The 21,612-nt window shown below is 36.7% G+C and overlaps 1 protein-coding gene across 1 annotated transcript in view; it reads right to left on the minus strand.

Annotated features, from left to right (window-relative positions):
• sox5 (SRY-box transcription factor 5) overlaps positions 1 to 15,227 on the minus strand; it is a 126,245-nt gene extending 111,018 nt beyond the window's left edge. Inside the window, exons 1-2 of the mRNA XM_088923135.1 lie at positions 15,047 to 15,227; positions 2,048 to 2,279 (exon numbers count right to left, since the gene is read on the minus strand). Of these exons, the coding sequence (XP_088779261.1) occupies positions 2,048 to 2,279; positions 15,047 to 15,084 (270 nt within the window). The 5' untranslated portion in view covers positions 15,085 to 15,227. The remainder of the gene's footprint in view (positions 1 to 2,047; positions 2,280 to 15,046) is intronic.
• Between the last annotated feature and the right edge of the window lie 6,385 nt (positions 15,228 to 21,612).

The following is a 21,612-nucleotide window of genomic DNA, read 5'->3' on the forward strand; positions in this document are numbered from 1 at the left end:
GAAGAGAAAGATTTAAATACCGTTCCTTTTCACTCTTAGCAGCAATTTTCACAGATGAAGAGGTCACCACTGTTTAACTGTGCGCTGCCGTGTTAATTTAGTATGACAAGATAAAGCAGTAATCTCTGCTTGCGAGAGGCTGTAAGCCACCCGCTATCCAGGGACACGCTCGAGTCGATTTACACTGTATATCACTTTATACAATTGCCGTGACAAAGCCCCTCTGAGTTCTCTCATGTAAATCTCTCTCTCACTCAACTTTGCTGCCAGTCAGAGGGGATCGGATTGGCGCTAAAGCCTTAGCAAACTTAACATCTTTCACATGCCAACCAGCTCTGCAATCCAACCCAAGAGAAGATGTTTAGAACTTAATAATCCATTGATCCCACTTCCACACAGGACGGCTTGCCTTTTTTTGTGTGTGTGGCGACAATCTGTCCATTTTAGTTGTCACCCGGACGATTTAAGTTGCATTTCGTGTTTTGGAGATTTGAGAATTTAAAAATTCTCATGAGTTAGTTGATCCTCCTTTTTCCTCTTAGAAAAAAAAAAGATTCAATTTTATGATACGTCCTAATGGGAAAGTTTTGGTGCGTATTAGACTTGCTAATTGTGTCGTCAGAGTGACCGAAAATATGTAAATATCTAAAAAAAACAGAGGGAAAATAGCTGAAAGGAAATTGATGGAAATATGAGAAATATGGATTGTAGAATGCTAACAGCCACTCCGTATACTGCCAGTTTGGTAAAGAAAACAGTGCAGAACGATTGGCATTATTTTACATTAATATCCCACAAACTAATGTGATTTACTCTCATTCACCCTTCATTGACGTAACTTCATACATTGTGTTTTTTTCTCAAAAATAAATATAAGGATTAAGATTTCACTTGGAGAAAGAAAAAGTCTTCAGGAACACTTTTTTTTTTTAAATTAACAACTGAACTGAATCAGTACATGACATTTAAACACCCTGGAACACTACAACTTCTAATAAGTGAATTATATTGTTTTTTAAATTGAACAGAATATTGGTTATAATTTAATGCAACTAGTTAACCACAAAATCCAAATATATCATGCATACTATTTCAGGTTTAAGTAATAGCTTACATTTTGATAAAAAATTTTACAACCTACTGCTTGCTGATTAATTAAAAGGAAAATATCAAACACAAAACAGCCAGCAGAAAAAGGTTTTTGACCAGCTAATTAATTTAAGAGGGCATGAATTAAGAGGGCAGCAAACATAACTTTTTCTATTAGAGGCAAACAGTGACAGCAGTTTCTAAATCCCAAATCACTCCAGGTTGTTTCCAGACATTCTGGGAAATTTAAAAGTTCATTCCCAAGACAGTCCTTAAATCCAGGTACAGCAATGTAACAATCAACATGTTAAATATAAATTTTTACAATTATGTATACTGCTTTAGTACAACATTCCTTTCTGAGGTTTGTTCATCTGTTTACACTGGTTTATCAGAGAGATAGCAGGCTAGCAGACCTGGTGGAAAGTTCAGTTCTTCATTGCCTAATAGTAACTCAGGCATCCACCCACATGAAACCTGCTTGTCATTAGTTTAGGCAGTACAGCCAAGTAGCTATTTTTCTGCTAGGGCCCATTAAATTAACAGAGCTCTATTCTGACACAAAAACAGGGTATCTGTTTTTCCTTGTATAAATGAATGCATCTGATTTATTTGTGACGATTTGGTGAACAGTTTTTTAAATAAAAAGTTAACAGCAGAATAACAATTGCTTTACTCAATGAAAACAGGAACAAATGTTGCAATAAGCCTTCTAGTTTTTTTTATTATTTTATTAAATTCAATTCATTTATTTGATCTGAGAAAGCACAATTAGATTCAGCATACTATGGAAATTGGCTGAATTTCCATATTGGTCCTTACTGGGCAATTTCATCTATATTGTAATGGATTAAAAAAACAAGATCATTTGTTCGTCTGTGAACATCGTTCGAAAATCAAGCGATATAACAAAAGAGGTAAAATCAACCCGTTTTCCATCCCCTAAAAACACTCCTACCATTGAGTTGTGGAGAGATGGAGGACTGTCAAGGCCTACACTCTCTCTGGCCAGAGAGTTGGGTGACTGAAACTCTTCTGAGTGAAGCTTGGTGGTGTAACTGGAGTTCAGGGGTAAGTGAATGACAGGGTGCCCATCACTTTCCTCATCTTCCAATTTCTGTCTGCTTGTCGCCATGACTACCTCTCCATCTGTTCCCCCATATGGAGAGGCTGGTCGCTTGGAAGACATCCTGGAAACAAAAAAAGGGGGGGGGGAGTATGAAATATCGACACTCTCTTATTGTGACCAATGCATTATAGTGTCATTGTAGTAAGAGGGCCTTTGTGCACCAGCACAGCTGAGAAACCAATCCCAAACATACTGTAGATGAAACTGCATCCCGGATGAAAGCTAAGCAAGGGTGTGCAAAGCAAAAAAATAGACCACAATGGCGTACAGCAACACAACTTCAAATATCTAACGTGATGCCTAACTATGAAAAAGGTATTTATCTGCTTCCCTGCCATTTTCATTTTTAATACTCTTTGGGTTTTTCAGGAAACAAAATCTTTTCATCCCTGTTGCACTTTTTTGTCTGTGTCCTTGCGCCTTCGTTTGCACTATTTTATAGTGCAAAACGAGATGAAGTTTGAGCAGTCTTTTTATTTTAGTTTTCAGAATTGGTAACATCTTACTTTCAGGAAAAAGAGGTCTGGAGTCACCTATTATACTGCAGCTGGCCAGTGTAGGCTCAGAGTACTATAATGAATCAATAGAAAAGTGCATAGTGCACATACACTTATGTCTATCTGAAAATAAAAAAAGTATTATTATCAGTAGTAGAATAAACAACATTCTTTTTTCGGTTTTGGCAAGCAAAACCCCCAAATTTGCTCCAAAATTAGGAAAAGAAGGAACACACTTTTATCAAAAACTCTGAATGGAATCCAGCCCGAGTATAACTGAGAAACAGAGGGCTATTTCAGAGGAGGAATGTTTACATAAATGTGCTGTGGATGACAAATGAATATCATGAGCAAAACTCCATCTTTTGTACCAGGCATATCAAAGATATTCAACGTTAAGGTCAATAATGCATTCACTTGTGGGTCTAGCGTCAAGGTAAATATACTGAAATCTTGCTAGAAATTCTTATTTTATTTGGCTGATTGGATAAAGCTATTTTTTTCCACAAATAGATTTTCTTCTGTGAAAAGCTGAACAAATATGTTACACAAATAGATTTAATCTTGTCTTCCACTTCTTGGTAAGTGTCCCTCAGCCTTGGTGCTATTGCCACTATCACCCTTGGAACTATGTATCTTTCCCACTTATAAACAAATACAAAAAATTAAAACAGCCATGCTGTGCAGCTACTGTACCTCCCTGCACATTTCTCACAAAGAAACAGCTTTTGCCTGGCTGTACTGCACAGATCTGGTAGCTTGCATAACAACTTATGGAATGCATAGAGGTAAAGTTCAAAGGTTTTGCTGGGGGAAAGGGAACATCTTGATTGGATATTACTTTATTATTCCAATAACCATAATAGGACTTTGGAGATAAGCCAATTGTGTCTATAAAAAACTTTGTATCATCTGTGCTGTAGTCACTATAAAAGGGTATATAAACAATCTTTTAATATGAGATTGTTTTATTTGTATTAAAATTAAATGCCACCATACAAGATGCACTTTAATTATAACAGCAAGAACTTCTCAGAGCTTGCCATGTCACTTCGCTACTAATGAGGACAGACTTTTTACAAGGAACTGAAACTCCCTGATAAATGTGGCAACATTCTGACCCTGAAAGCCTTCTCTGATGTCTGCTTTGAAATGCCTGTTTTCTTTCTTCAGTGCTTCAGTATATTCGATCTTTCTGCAGTGTTTATGAAGCCTTGTATAGTGACAAGCAAGAACTTTCCTATAAAAAATGAGCCTGTATCTGCTCTGGGTGCCTACAATGCCTGTCCTTGGCTCTTCCTTTTATTCACAGGTAGTGTGATCTGATTGTCTTCCTCCAGAGGGTGATCTCTGGGAATGCCAGATCAATGCCAACATGATGATCTCCAAACTTTTGTTGAAAAAATATACCTAAATGTTCACATGGGAGCGTCGTTGTCTTTTTGCTGTCGGCAAAAACAATATCTCATATTTTTACATTATTATTGAGCTGTAATGGGAGATCATTATTAATTTGTAAAAAGAGATGCTTTCGGGGTTTTTTTTGGTCTACTACACTGACATTCACATACGGGATATGATTTACTGTGACCTGTTCTTATTAACATTAGATATGTTGTTAAAGCAGCAAAGCCAATATTTAATAATTAAATAGAAAAGTTAGATATGCAAGGAAAGCGCAAAGACAAAAATCTTAAAAGCAATATTTAAGTATTGAAGAAAGTAATCACAGCTAAATCAGAGTGAAATACAGCTCACGATTCAACACAAATGTTAAACACTGTACGCTGATCCTATAGCCTTCCTGAACACCTAATACCCAAACTTCCATGCCAGGGTTTACTGCTTTTGTGCAATACTCGAAAGAAATTAAAAGCGACCCTTTTGCAGTGCTATTTAGGTGCCCAAACACAATAAGGACATTTTATTCAAAGATTCGTGTTTTTTTCCACAGAGAGTACTCACACTCCGTGGGGTCTGTCTGCTCGTTGGTCTGTTGCTTCACACTTACCAATAAAAGGGGAAAAAAAAAGCTCAAAAGAAAATCCAGCTGTATAAACTGTTGTCCTCAAAGAGTGCCAGCAGCGTGCTCACAAGCACACTGAGAGGGAAGGAGAGAAGCCTTGGTGCTACAAGGTAGGCCCCAGCTCTGTTTGTTTATTTTACCTCCATTCATTCTCACATACTGGAACCTTTTGTTACCACCCTCCCCCCCCCCCCCCCGAAAACACACACACACCCAACCTTCAGCCACACCTATCTGTCAGGATGTCAGTCACTGCAGTGACACAGGGGCTTTGTGTCAGCAAATCAGTGACTTTCCCAAGAGCGCGCGCTTATTTTCCTAACTAAATGGGATTTTTGAAAACCCGCTATGATCCGAGTCATTACTTCTTAACAACGGGAATGGGCACCCGTGTCTGGTTTTCTCTGCTGACCGGGGGGGGGGGGGGGGATGCTGTTTTTGCGCAGGACCTGAATATACGCCCTATCATTCCAAATAAGTTCCATACAGGGCGACATTCCCATTCTACCTCCTAAAATGTCCTTTTCTTTTCTCCTTAAAAAACGTTAAAAAGAAAAACAGCCGAAATATTACCCTATTCCACGAACTGAAATGTGACTCAATACTGCCTTGTATTATTTTTTTTTTGAACAAAGGCTGTTTTGTGCCATGGGGGTCCCACTGCTCACTTCCCTGATACTTGTTTGACAATCTCACTTCAATCTGAGCTATCAAATATTAACACAGCTGAAAGATGTTTGGCACATTGGCTCAGCACATGGGTACCCCAGGGTGTTGCTGCTCAGCTGCATCAGGAGGTCAAGATTCGGCTTTGCACACTGCCCAGTAGCAGATGAGCAGGGTTGCAATACCCTGATTGCTTCTTTCAAGGTGCTGCATCTTCTTTAGGGAGGAATGTAGCGGAGATTGAGAGAGCAGAGAGGAAGAAAGATCATTTCTGATCCACTCATGTCATGTGAATTTCCTAACTGATCACGACTACTCCGCTGACAGCTTCTAACTACAGGTACCAGCACTAGCCAGGCCAGTTTGCTTAGTGTGGCACTGAGGGGGTGAGCAGAAAGGCCATTTCTTTTCCACGTTCATGCTGCCCTTTTAAAAAAGAGCTAGTGATTGAAAGCAGCCCCTCTCTTTCTTACTCCCAGTTTGCGTAGAACGTGAATCTGGATTTTTGGCAGAAAAAAAAATGATGTGGGGTAAGATTGGATTATATGACATAACGCTTGCACTTTATCGAAGTGCATTTCATGGGGAAATTAAAACTGTAAACAAGAGGCACTGTCTTACACAAAGGATTGTGGGGGGCTGGAACAAAGTAACCAGCCTGATTGGAACCGATACCCTAACTTCTTTCAGGAAGAAAAAATAGTAACTGATCTTCAGACCAGTTATCTACCAATATTAATTTTGAATCTTATATAAAGATAGAAGACCAAATAAGGAAATGTTTTTCCCCATGCCTACAGGGACTATAAATGCTGCACTTTAATAGGTTTATCTGTTTATAACAACACTGAACAGCCACGAATCGAATATTGAACCATTTTTCTGGGTCTGCTGGCATCTACCATCTGAAAGAGTGAAACGTCTTTCTTAATGGCAATGAGGGTGGTGAATGAGGGCAGCGATCAGTTTTAGAAACTATTAGATCTCAGCTCTGTTTTCTGTTCAGATCTGTTTTGATGTATTCTATTATAATAAACACAATTAAAAAAATATAATTGATGTTAAGTGACATAAAGCTTTAATCCTACCTTTGAGTGATGTAATTATCTGTTTTTACTGCAAGTAGTTTTTATTGCTTTATTTAAAGTCTTGATTGGTTAAATTAGATGGTAATCAAGCTATTGATCACAATGCAGCACTATGATAGTGTACTAAGGATGGTCATTTGTGAATCAAGACAAAGCTATTTAATCAATCTTGTGGCAGTTCATTACTGAACACAAATCTAAAAGCATCTATTTGACAACACCCTCTCTCAGTTCTATTATTTCACATAGAATCCCTTTGTTTACACACAAATAAATAACTACCATCACAAGTGAAAAGCAGAAAATGTAGGCTCCTTAGGGGACATTTAAACAAACCTTGTTTATTGATTTATATACTATTGAGTTCCTCTAGTCTTGAATTGAACACATAGATAAATATCAACAAAATTGTACAAAACCTCATGAAGAATAACATAATTCAATTCTTATGTATTGAACCCTGTCACACTCTACTCTTCTTTGTTTGTTATACACGTTTAGCTGAATGTAAATCCACAAATCCTTCCATTTTCTAACCACTTTATCTGGCACAGGGTCACGGGGGAGCCAGAGCCTATTCCGGCAATCAACAGGCACAAGGCAGGATACACCCTGGATGGGACGTCAGTCCATTGCAGAGCACAAACAGACACAAACACACACACGTACTCACACAGGGCCAATTTTTCCAGAAGCCAATTCCACCAGTATTTCATTTGGGCACGCAGATATTGTTATTTTTGCCCCCATAGAAACTAATATCACCATTACAAGTAGTTAAAACACCCCAAAACTTTGCATATCAGCATGCAGTGGTAAGACAGCAAAAAGTAATAATGCCAGCAATTATAATAAAGTAAAGAATGAGTTAACATTACCTTTATCAGAAAGAGAAATCCATTTCACCTTTGTTAAATGGTCCACTGTTTATACCAAAAAACAGCCAAAGCTTCTCACCATGTGAGTTGTCGGAAACATTTCACAGCTTTGCTCGAGCAATAAAATCTCTACTTTCTTCCACCCCTTTGAAGTATAATTACTATACAATTTTGAATCCCTGGGGTTAGGAGGGGTTATATCAGCAATTTATTTAAAGTTGGCAGACCTGTCTTGGTGGATAGCCTACATAAAACATTTAAGGCATGTAGTGATGTACAGATAAAAAAGAAGCTTTTTATTAAGTCAATAAATTGGCAGCAAGGATGGTCTCCAAGGTCATAATTAGCAGCCATTAGCATAATTTTACTCTGTCCTGCTATAGCTATAACAAACCTAGGAACGGCAAAAAATCAACATACGTAGCAGAACAGTAAATAAAATCTAGCGCTGCTTGCCGTGTAGTTGAACTCCAAAATGGTTTATTTTAATCTTAAAACTATCTACAAGGCCATTTCCGCTGTAGAGTTTTGTCTTATACTTAAAGCTGATTATTTGTGCATAAATATCAAATAGGTACATTTCTGTTAAGTGAGTAATCTGCCAGATATCTCGCTGTTTTACTTCATCCCAAATGTTTTATCTAATGTGCATTTTAAAGCCAGCTTCTGAGCGAGGGTATTACTGTACATTAAGGCACATTATAGACTGTATGCCCTATGTATTTACTTCACATATTTCAAAAGAAACCCCCAGAACATATTATAGTATTACTCAAAATACTGACCAGAAGCAAAAAAAAAGTGCACAGAACTGTTAGAAAAAAATAAACAATTAACAAAACAGCATTAGAAAGGTCAAAATCAGATAAGAGAAACGAATTTGGTCTGAGAAAAGAAGTACTTTTCTCTCAAACAACTACAAAACATAACTGTATCCTGATGTATTAAATAGTAATTATAATATCAGTGTTAGTACAGAAATTAAGAATTGTTCCTATGAAGGCAAACGTTTACATAAAATACATAATTTTCTCCCTCCTTAGCAATTTCAAGCATTTCCCTCTAATCAGGTAAAATCAAAGAAATCTAATATATACAGTACTGTATGTGATTCTGCAGACAAAAATAGTTTTAACACAAGAGGTTTTTTGTCTCTTATAGGAGCAGTAAAGGGAACATTCTCAAAGTGACTGCTGTCTGTTCTATAGTTTTGCTCTGCTAAAACCCTGGATAACGAAATTGTTATTAAATGCAAGAATAGTAATTGAAAAAATGAACTCAATCAATGCCCTTATAGCAGTTCGAATGAAACACGGTATGTTATTTAAGCCCCTGATGCACTAAGAACTGAGTTCAAAAATCTAAAACCTCACAACATTTACATTTTCAAAGACATCTTGAGGAAACATAAAAGCAAACATTCTTACTACAATATCATTGTTCACCTTTGTCATCACATCCTCTCACGGCAGAAATTCTTTAAAGACAGTACAGATTAACTTACTGGAATAAAACGAGCATAATAGGTTTCAATTTCTGCAAAGCGACTGAAGTTGGTAACCTATTTCTGGAAGATCGTCCATATCAGTTCCATTCTGCGGGTTATTTCTTTAGAAGTGTTGGATTGTGTAAATATTGGTTTTGGAATGCCTGATTATATCAGAACGGACTCAAAAATAAAATGAAAATACTTCCAGTAGGTGGTACCAGAATGTATACATTAAAATATTTAATGTGTTTAAAATGGAAATAGTTTAACTGAAGTGATTCGTTTACTTAAGTGCCGTTCTTCCTCACTTTAATTCAGGAGAAATTCCCAAAAATGACTAGCAAAAAAAAAAGAACTGCATATAATTCTTATTGTACAAGGCATAATTTTCTGACTTGCATCCCTTAACAGAAGACATGGCCGTAACAACAAAGAGTTTGTTTGATTAATATATTTTTCTGTTAACCTTTCAATAGCTATTTATTAATCAATGATAGATTTAATATTTTTATGCGCAGATGACAATAATCCTTTGATTATATAATTAGGAGCACGTGGCTTTTGAGAAGTGACTTTATTCAACCGAAATTACTTACTTGGGATTGTTTGTAGCTAGAATTTATTAAAGCCCCCACTGCTGTTCGTTCTAGATCTGTAACATGCAGGCAAGTCCAGGTACACTGACCTTAAACCCTTTACAGCTCAACAGCAACTAGACAAGCAGGCTTTGCACATAAATTATCAGCCCCTTCCTTTACACTGAGCTTTGAACAGAAGTCATTCTGACATGCTAGAGGTGTTACCAGTCCACTCCCTTTTGTTTGTCAGCACATTCTTTTACAAGATCTCTCTATGTTTCCAAGTTGTTAAAAGCAACACTTCTTGACATAATAGATCCGAAACCTGACTTTTTTTATTAAAAAAAATGGACAAAAACTAATTCGAGGAGAGAAAAATCTGTCATGCACATCTACCCCCCTACTTCCCCCCCCCCAAAATCCCTCCCTGCCTCCTGACAAAATAACCCCAAACATCTAGAGCAAAAGACAAAAGAAAAAAGCCACCACAAGAGTTATATTACAGATGGCAGTCATGAGCAGCAAACCAATATATGGGCAATTAAAGTGAATTAAAGGAATGAAAATCCCACTAACCACCGGCACCTTTATTTTCTCCCTTGATAATAAAACCCATAACCCCATCCAGCCCTGGATCTCCTTAAGACAGACCAAAGCAATCCTTGTGTTCCCCCCCTCAAAGCCTGAGGTTGCCAACAAAGCTTCCTGTCCAACTTCCCCACAAAAGGCAAGAACAAAGTGCCTAATGTCACGCTGGCATCAATTATCAATAGAACATGAAGGAGGTGCGCACACACAGGAAGATGAGGAATGTAATGCCTCTATTAGAGATGCAGTGTCTTCACTGATGGAAAACACAGAAGGTATCAACAAGTTCAGAATGTCCCCAGAAGCACAGCAGTCGGCAACTCACAACATTTTTCTTTTTTTTTCTACTTCAGAGCAGAATTTTACCAACTTGTGAAGCAAAGTCAGTTTGGTATGGACAGCATTTTAGTCATCACTTGCTGCACAGTCTACATAGCTTCCTTTATTATTATTATTATTATTATTATTATGTTTTAGCGGTTGAGTCACTACACGCTATTATTTTCATTGATATTTTACCGTGGATATGCTCCATGTCAAGATTTAGAGTGAATAAGAAGAAATACTGCGCTATGTTTTGGTTATCTTTAGGCAACTAGGCAGTTTCATTTCAAACACTAGCCTCAGTATAATTAAAGGAATTTTATGGTTTTCAATTAAATTAAAAGGTTTTCATATGGTCATGTGAGAAGGATGCAGAACACCTTCACTCCAAACAAATTGACCATTCATCCAATAAATACAGATTTGTCAATATGTAAAGGCTAAATTGGTCTTTTATTTCATTCTACATTGATGTATCTGTAATAATCTCATCTAAAGTAATTTGACATCCGGCTTCAAAGAACATTTTCAAATGTCATATGAACAAATATGACAATAATAATAACAACAATATATTGGATTTTTGTAAGCTCAATACAGCCCATAGTAGGGAAAATACCCTTAAATTGATGGAGTAGACATTAAAATAGGTAATCCAACTAAATTATTACTATTTTAAATAGTGAAATAAGTGGAATTTACCTGCAGGAAATATGTACTGAGAGGCATTAAAAATGCAAAACATGCTATTGTTTCCAATACTAATTGATTGCTTTTTTTCAGAAGAAGTAATTATCAGACAGAATGAACAATTTATTTATGGTAGTTTACTTTTATTTTTTTTTCTTACATAGCCCTCCTCTTTCTTCTTTAGCTTACATGCTAAAGAATTCAGCGGACGCAAGGTCATGAAATACCGGAGCCAACAGCTCATCAATAAATGGTTGTATTTGTAGCTCTGAAGCCTAGTCTTCGCTGCATTTCAAACTGTGCTATAAAGGCAATCACAGATGATGCTGAGTTTTGCTCAATGCTCTGAAATAGCATGGCACATTCTAATGGGGATACTCCTCAGTGTTCTTTAACACAGGGTCATTCAAAGCTGCCAGCAGCTTTCTGTCCATCTAATGCACACAGCTGTCTTAGACCATATCTGCATCTGCACTGTTATAAATGATACCTGACTTGCATCAACCTTTTCCTCTCCTTTGAAAAATTTACCTGTACCACCTAGGACATAGCACTGGAAAAGTCGACAGGAGAACAGTACTTTTATTATGAATCTCATCTATTGATAACTGGTAAAACTTCCAATTTTCAGTAGAATTTACCAAGGAATGGGACTCGCTACTGTATTTATCAAGTCCCATTTATCAAAAAAACAACTTCTATATTGTATGAATAAAATACTATATGCATCTAGAATATTGGTTAAAAATTAACTGCTCAACATATCTGTAAAGAAGGTAAAGCTTTATAAAGGGACAACATTTTAGGACTGTTCTGTCAAGTGTTAAAAGTACTGTATGTTGTAACCGCTCAACTAACCTGTAAATTCTCTCTCAAGTTAAGACACCATCACAGAGTTTTGAGAATTTTCTTTTTTTTTTTCAGATGAAGATTCAGAAGTGTTGCATATCGTATTTAAAATCATTTATCTGGGTGGAAGTTTATAACCACTTTTGTTTTAGGCAAAGAAGGCTTTAACCAGGCCAAATTCAAAAGGCATAAAGTCCAAAGCTTTAAGGATTTTTTTCAAAGAAGATATTTGCAAATATTTGAAAGGCACACTGGAAGACTGGAATAAAACACTGGAATAAAAGCAGAATAGGAATTTACCCTCCAACTTTAGCCTTCAAGCATTCCAGCCTCAAAACAAATCTAAACAACTGTTGGTGCCTTATTGGTCAGTGGCCTGGTCAGGTGACGACACTAGGGAGGTCTAGATGGGGGGACAATTTAGCATTCTGCTCTGGTATTCTTCTTTCTTTTTTTTAACATGGAGACACGGTTATCAACTCGCTCTCAAGAGCTAACAATATGGGTGAGACAATGAGGCAGTTTGTTGCAAATAGGCACAGCAAATGACGCATTCAGAAATTCACTGGGAAAAAAGGAGATAACAGAGTTCACTCTCCATCAGTGCTCAGGCAACTGAGACCAAAAACAGTTTAATAACACAAGAGCCTGACGGATAGTTTACCATTTAAATGGGGAAGGACAAATGGCTAAGTGTTAAAGTGTCACAGAAGTTCCCCCTCCCTGTACTATCACCAACCCAAAGGAATCTGTCAATTTTTCACATTCAGAATCCATCCCTTTCTACTCTGTAAGACTCTGTAAGAGCATTTTTTTAAGTTGAATGAGTGTTCATTTGAAAAAAATAAGCACTACTGTAAAACAAGCTGAACACTCCATGTGACTGTCATTGCTTCAAGTCAGAAACATACGCGATCACTCAGAGCAAAAGTAATGAAAAGGGGATTGTTTCCTATTAATATATCAATAAATTCTTCAACAATTATCTTTAACTGCCAGGATAAAAAGACACTTTTATTTGCTTTTGTAACATATTACCTGTACCCTTTGATTTATTTTTGTTTAGACAAAGGTTCAGAAACAGTTAATGTAGCTAAAGTTCAACCGTCTTTAATCATCATATTTTCAATGCAAATGCAAACACTACACACACACAGTTAATTGTTAAGGAAAATTTAAATGGATGCAAATCACTGCAAACCTAAAGTTGACTTTTCATAAATGGGTATTTTTTCAATGTAAGATTTTGTTTTCTACAGCATAAAAAAAGCATGGTAAAATTAAGTATGAATTAGCCAGATCCTATTATATATGTGTGTCTTCTTTGCACCACGATTGCTTAGGATAGTTTAAGACAATACTTCATATTACTAATTATACTCACAGCTCTATCACATTCACAACCCATAACATTCATAACCCATGAGAACCTTTTCAATTTCTGTTATCTCTCTCACTGTATTTTTTCTACATTTATTGACAGTTACATGAGCAAACACAATTTAAATATGCCCAAATATGTAAATACATTTTTGTCAAACATTTTCACACAATGGAGCAAATAAGAGGTGAGCCCTCACACTATCACTGGCATGCGTGCACCTGACATTTTTTCTACTGCAAGAAAAGTTACTGCTAACAGATTGTTTTCCAGATTCCCGTTCGATTTCACACAAGTATGCGGTGCTATCACTGTTTTTAGTATCTTTGCAACACAGCATATTATTTATCCAATAAGAATCACACAAAAAATGCTTTCCTTCAATACTGATGTTAATTCAAACAAAAGATCGAGGTCTATGCTAGCAAACATAAAAAAGCACAGCGGGGTAACAGGAACTTCTAAAACCAAATGTGTAATTATTAATAAGCTGTTGCTTTAAAAAGAAATATTTTAAGCATTGTAAAAATTAAGTTACATAGCCAAAATAGCAGTTCATAAATCAATGGAAATATTTCCATCTGAATCACTCTAAACAGTCATTCTAACTAAAAAGACAATCTTACACCCAATGAAATACAATCTGTATTCACTCATAAATTAAAAACAGTTTGCTATAGATAACCTGAAGACTTACAATTCTGTCAAAGCTGTCAACATAAGGTCTGCTTTAGTCAGGATGGTACGAACTCTGGAACTCCACAGTACTACTGTCCGAGAAACTGCTTGAAAACTAATAGACCATATTACTAGAAAGCAGAGTTTTAACTATCCGCTTACTAATTCATTGTAATCCCTATATTTATCTCCATACATTCTGCCTATCTGTCTAATCCTTTAAATTTTTAATTCCAAATATCTGTTGTTATCTTTTTTTTTTCTCTTGCGGATAAATGCTTTATTAAGACACATTTAGTAAAATATAAATGTGTTCTTAATTCATGGATAAAACCATAATTCATCTCTGAACAAAAGATTTAGTCTCATCTGGTGAGATGTTAATTCAGAGGAAAGATAAAAGGTCATTTTTTTTTTTAGAAAAATGCTTGTGTTAAGTCAACACTTACAGTACATTCACAGCACATGGGCTTTCATATTTAATCTTTTTCACAGCACTAACACTGAAACATGCATCACAGTATTCTGTCCCCAAGTTACACTGCAGTGTTGAAACATAGAAGTGAGAACATTAGTTATAATATGATGTGAAGTCACTCCAAAACATAAATAAATGGTTTAAAACATGTTGAGCAGTCTGACTTGCTTTTTATCCAAGTTTTCTCTTCAAACAATTTAAATATAATAACAAACACTTTTTATGTGCACATTTCAGAATACACACTTTTATTCATTATCTCAGTGGAAAAGCAGAATTGTTCAGCAAAAACACAAAAGTTGACAAGCCTTGCCGATTGAAGGGACACACTGAGCCTGGGGTTATGCTTTAGGTTTGCTAAGAAACTGTCAGCATATGTGCCTCCTGTCAAACCAGAAAATACTTCTCCTTAAGCATTTTTATCCAATGACTTGACATCAAAACACATCTGAATGCTGGGAGCCAAGGTAGTTGACATTTACAACTTTGCTTAAGCAGTACATGTGCTCTAAAGGCTCCACTGTAAGCAAAAAAAAGGAGCTTACTTCTGAGTATTTACTATAAATACAGTTGGACCTTGACAAACAAGAATCAACCCACTACCAAGTTTTAACTTACCTCTTAAACTCCTGAGGTAAATCAGGATCAGTAAGCATGCTGGAATATACTGCTTTTTCTCTGGGTTCCTTTCCACAACATGCAGTTCCGATAGTCTCCAAAGAAACCTGTCTATTGATCCTCTAACCTCTGAAACAACTGATTGTCTCTCTCCCTCTCTCTCTCCCTCTCCCTCTCCCTCTGCCTCTCTCTCTAAGCTGCTACTTCTTTGCAAGCCTCTTAAAGGGCCAGTGTTTAGCAATAAAACAACAACAGCGAAGCACCCGAACAACTAACCTCCACATCTACAGCTCGCTGCTGTGAAAACCTTTGACTATATTGTGCTGGATGCCCATCCACTCTCATTTGAGGCAATGTAGCCTGTTCTGTACATAGAAACAGCAGTACTGCCCCCTTTCTTAAGATGAAATTCTTTATCCTGCTGCATGTATTCCTGTTAGTTCTTTACAAACTCTCAACTTCATCAGGCAATTCTGTGAGCATCAGTGTACCCTTATTACATTTAAACTCTCAAATCAGATTAAACTCCTCTTCCCTTGGTCCACTAATGAGAAGAATACATTTTGTTATAAACTCTGTTTCAGATAGCTCCACCTCTCTTCCTGTTGCATCCTCATATTGGTGGCACTCAAAAAACTATATAAGGCAAAACAGGTTATCTTTTATGTTTTGTTGTCGTCTTTTTCCCATGCACATATATACACACACTTGCACGCATGCCCACACTTCTGTCTATACACAGGCAGCGGAAAAGAAAAAAGTCAAACAATTTTTTTTGGCAGCAGAGACCCCTTAACAGTGCCATTCACCACTAAGAGCTTGGAACCTGTATAGTATTAGAAAAAGCAATCGGGCATTGTTCTGTGGAAAGAAAAGCAACTTTGACAGATTGAAATATAGCAGCAGGCCCTCTCAAGGAAACCTGTAAACAACTTGTCACTCACCCTGTCAGTCTCTCTGTTAGCTCTTGCTGTTAGTCAAAGTGGAGCAAACTCGCTGGCAAAGAGAACTCCAAGACCTTAGACCAAAGCTCCATACAAGTGAACCACAGCGGAGAGAGAAATTGAAGCCAACATATCACACACACACACAAAAAAACAGCAGTCTCTTGTCTGAGACAGAAAACAAAAACATGAGCAGGAGGCAACCCCCCCTCTCTCTCCTCTGCCCTCCCTCCCACCTCTCTGTCTTTCTCTTAACTTATGATTCAACTTTGACCACTGATAAGCCAGAAGAGGCACATACTCAAACTGTTAAGTTCCTTCTAGCTGTGAGCATGCTCAGAACATAAAAAACACCATCACAATAGTCCCCCCATCAGTCTATCTTGATGGAAATCTAGGCAGGCAAGGAAGGTAATCAGGTAATGGTCCTTTGACATGAGATGATGGAGGCGCACACAGGGGGAGTCCCTCACTGCCCAGTGCACTAAGCATCTGGTCAAGAGTATCCACACACACAGAGGACTCTCCACACACTGCGGTCACATACACACACACACAAAGCCACACTCACACTGACTGGCTATCCACTCCTACTGGGAGGGTTCAGTTTGCACAAAAGGCTACAGTATAGAGCCCGCCCTGAATCAAAAAAAAAAGGCTCCCATTGTTGTAGGTCAGTTGATTAGATTTTGCTGCAGAGAATTCCATGAGGAAATTCCCTTTAAAGCCAAAGTGATTAACTAAGGGGTCTATTCTAGGGAAAAATAAAAGAGCAGACAATGGTTCGATAGTGTTAAGAAAAGCAGTGTCCACCCAGGGCTAACACTAAAAAAATAGGAAAAACAGTTAAATTTGATAAACATAATGCCTACTATAAACATTCCGAGGTTCATAAGGAAAAAAAAAAGAGTAGATAAGGATTTGATTTACTAGGCTGATAGAACGTTACATAAATATTGTATTAAATCCATGTGGCTGTGAGATTAATGACTATTCAAGTGACAAGGTAATTGGGGCCAGACACACCTCTTTTAGATTTACAGGAGTTGGATGAAGCTCCTGGGGTAAAGAGAGAGGGTGCTGGATTCTGCAACTAAAATGAGGAAAGAAGCATGCTAGATCATATTATTTGCTTGTTTTATTGACATAGGGCATGCTTGGCTTTAGATGTTTCCCCTGGAGGAAATATCATACTCAGACTAAAGGAACTGAATCTTTTTAGCCTGGAGCAGAGGAGATTACATGGGGACTTAATTCAGGTATTCAAAACCATGAAAGGAACTGATCACGTCAGTTCAGGAGAGTCCTTCAAGATCATCAGCAACACAAGCCCACTGGGACACACATGGATATTTACATTTAGAACCATTCAAGACCAAAAACAGAGACACTATGGATTGTGGAAGTCTGGAACCATCTTCCAAGACATGCGTTTGAAGTTGATTCTTACATCCTTCAAGAAAGGAATTGATATAATTCTTAGAACAAGAAGCTACCAACAAATAGGCAAAATGGGCAAAATGGCACATTCTCATTTGTCATTTTCTAATTTTAATAAACCAAAATTAAGATTACATTATTTACCAAACTTCATCTAAAAGGGAGATTTATTTTTTTAAAGGCCAGTTTTTAATAGCCCATCTTTAATTACTTACTTTAAGTTTAAACCAATGTACCGTCAAACCTTCCTTTTAAAATAAATTTTGGAAAATGCTTAATCTAAGATTTAAGCACAACAGCATTCATCCATCCATTTTTTAACTACTTCATCCAATACAGGGTTATTGGGGAGACAGAACCTTACCCAGCACGCAAAAGGCGCAAGGAGGGATGCACTCTGGGTGGGATGCCAGTCCACTGCAGGGCACACACAGATAGACATGCACGCTGGCCAGTTTTCCTACTAACCTGCCAGTATAACTTTGGAAAGCGAGAGGACTTGTGAACAGGGGCAGAACACACAACCTCTACACAGATAGCAGCCTAGGAATAAAACCCAGGGCCCCAGAATGGTGAGGCAGCAGTGCTAACCATTGCTCCTCTGTGCTGCCCACGAACAACATTGCATAATGGAATTTTATGCGAGAATTAACATTGAGTCCATTTCATTCAGTAAATCCAGGCAATGAAAACTTACTTAGTTGCAGAAAAGGCAAATGCGCTTCATTTATTCACTACATATACACACATTTATTAATGCTATCATTTTTAAGTACACTGAAACTAATTCATCATAGTGTGCAGCCGCAGAAATTCCAGGTAAATTAATTGAGTTAAGACAGACATGTCACAAAGTCTGCAAGTCCATAAATTTTCTCTTTAGTTGTACTGACAAATCGTCTGTGAAATAAAACAATTTTCTAAAACCAAAAGTGATCAAAGGAAAAACAAATACTTATGTATTCCATGTGGTTAATCAATTGAAAACTAATATTATGTTCTTATCATATAAGAGAAAGACCAACTTACTATCTTTCCATGAATGGTCCACAGTTGCTATACAGCAAGTAATGTCAGAAGTCTGATAACATTGCATTGCAGAGATGGTACAAGAGCTATCATTTAGAAAAATATTACTATTTTTGTTAACCAGCAGCCCTCATACACAGAAGAATCTTTAATGAGTAAAACAAAAGTAGCTTTAATGAAAACCGTGCACCATCTCATACAACCTATGAAGGGCAAAGTGGAAAGGGGGCTTTCAAGAAACTGTAAGTCTGAGATTTTGTACAGTACATATGACCAGGCGTGTTTTGCCTTTAACTGTATTGATTCTTCTTTTACTATACATTAGGATTCAATGGACACTTAAGCAAAAGTTCAAGATTCACACTTTTATTTCATTAATACCATAATCTTGAATACAGTATGTCACACTTTAACCTGGCTATTGACTGGATAAGTAATAGGAGCACTATGGAGTACTGGGGATATATATCATATACAAGTTTTCATACAAATGAGTTACTCCAGTTATTGACTGCATTATTAAATAAAGTGAGCTTGCGCTGAAGATTGTTTGGGAACTGAGAGATTCCATTGGCATGTTAGTGGTCAAAAACAATATCCATATCAAACATCAGAGCCCGAGCAGCCTCTTCAGTTTCCTGCACTTAAATCACAGCATGTTTGTAATTGGTCTGATAAAACTCCAGCTAGAATGCTCAAGAGAACATTAGAAAACATCAGTTGACACAAAATACTTTGCAATAAAACAAGTCAAGGTTTATGTTCACAGGCTGATACTGCTGAAAAAGATTAAATTAGCTATGGCAGAGTACACATTGCAGCAGAGTAAAAATATTTACCAATGCCTAAAGAACTACTGCACATGTATTTTGTTCTTAAGGCAAATGAACATTAGAAAACAGCTTTGTAAGAATAACATAACAATATTTTTTTTGCCTCCAATAAAAATAATGTACAATAACCTATTTGAAACAGAAATACTACATTAAGTGTTTTATATATACTGTACATATATAGCATATAAGGCAAATAAACATATTCTGTGAAACAAAGTGGTTATCAAGCTGTAATTTTCTGTACTAGATAAATTGTTTTGTTTTCTACAAATTATTTTTGCAGATATGCAGTTTATTAATAAAAAATAGAATAGACTGCCTGTGTTTGCAAAATAAAATAGTTGATTCCAAAGGTCCTAAATATTCTTGAGTTTTATAATATCTAATTACCTTTCATTGTACATTGACACAACAGCACCTTTAACAGTAATTTAAGATTCACGCTTTCATTTTTCAAACACTGTGATTATAAATGCATCACAATATAACTCATAATTAGAATTATAAAATAAATAAGAACAGCTGCATCTTTATTATTTCGGAATTCTTGAGGATGCCACAAAAGCCAATTATGCCACAGTGCTTGACCTTGTTTGTTTTGAGCAGACAAATTGTTTTTTCTCTTTATTAGTATTATTTATTAATTTTTCCTTTGCCTTTTTTGTATGTTTGCCTACATGTTTGTAATGAAGTGTTGATATTATGATAAAACTGTGCATGTTCAAAAAATATTATGTAGTCTGGATTAATTAATAAACTGGACAGCTTTGTACTTACATAAAAGGGGAATATATCTAACCCTTTATAAGACAGATAATATATACGCTACTCTGTTAAACATTAGGTCAAATAACTTGAACAGAAGTTTATTAAGCCTGAGATACAGATATCTCTAGATACCAAAAGAAAGCAAACAGAGCAAGAAGGTGCATTATTTTCGTTTTTCTGCAATTTAATTTTTTTTCCATGGTTTATTTTTTATCTATTCTTCAGTTTTTAAGACAATACTGAAAAGTCTCCAATAATTAAGGAACTATGTCTACAGTACAAATCTGCCAAGTCTTTCAAATCGCTTTTCAAAAAAGGATGTAGAAAAAGAATGTTCTTGGAAATACACCATTATAAATATGTAAAGAATCCAGTCCTATTTTATCCATTTTTTTACAAGTTAATTAGCATTATTCTGATATTAATTGTGTGTAGTTAAATATAAAAACAACCCTTAAAGTCAAGGACAGTTGAGAGGGATAAGGAGTGTCGATTGTTGTATTAAAAAGAAAGCAAAACTGAAAAAAAAAACTTCAGTTAGAAGTCTAGAAACACCACTGAGGATGAAACAAAAGCAGCTAGTTAGTGAAAAGGGAAGGGCATTGTTCTCCAAAGAGGTGCACATTTAGCTTTGCTCTTGAGATTGGAAAATTAATGAATTTTAAAAGCTGCTTTTGATGATACATTGCTTTAATAAAATTACTGATAGAAAAAGAGTGAAAGCAGACTCCAAATAATGAAACAGAGATGCTAGCAATTCAAGGTTACACTTATATTGCTGCTGGGGAACACATTGTGTTGTCAAGTTTCCTGTAGGTAAGTGTTGGCAATCAAATGAGACAAAATCATTGAGGTAGCACTGTATTTTACATAGGTCTTAATATAACATCAGCCAAGTTTTAGCACAGGTCAATGACAAAGATAACAATGAGGGAAGCAGCAGCTTCTAAAGTCAGAAATTGTACAGAAAAAAAAATGACATTCAGTTAGCCTGTAGTACTGTGGCATAGCACTGCGCATTAAAAACTGGTCTGAAGTCTGTAAACGTTAGGTCAAACTCCCTACACCTTCCCCCATCATGCCCAGTACTACAATTAGCCCATTTCATACACGTGTGTCAGAGTATCCCCTTGGATCTTCAGAGGAATTAAACCCAGACATCCATTATTTTGCCCTTCTGCAGCACAGCTGGGTAACATTAGAGGCCTAGAGACCACAAGCCTGACCCTGCAGTAGTTTGATTACAGTCCACTTTATTGGCGACAGGCAGACAACAATTGCACTTTCTTCCACACACGCCAAGTAGCTCCAAGTCATTTAAGCCCACTTCCCCCGATGCATTTGTCGCAAAAAACAATAATCATCTTTCAAACCACAGACTACCTCTTCCCAGCCCCTACGGTGTGGCTTTTAATCTCCGCCAGATAAAGCTATAAGATTTGTGGCCACAGAGTCCCACATGTGGCTTGCAGGGATAATGTCTGGCAACAAAAACCATAAAACTGGAAACCAAAATCAAAGTGGGGGACAGGGGTGAGTAGGAGTGCTA

Source organism: Atractosteus spatula, chromosome 8 (genome assembly GCF_055471065.1).
Source record: "Atractosteus spatula isolate fAtrSpa1 chromosome 8, fAtrSpa1.hap1, whole genome shotgun sequence".
NCBI lineage: Eukaryota > Metazoa > Chordata > Actinopteri > Semionotiformes > Lepisosteidae > Atractosteus > Atractosteus spatula.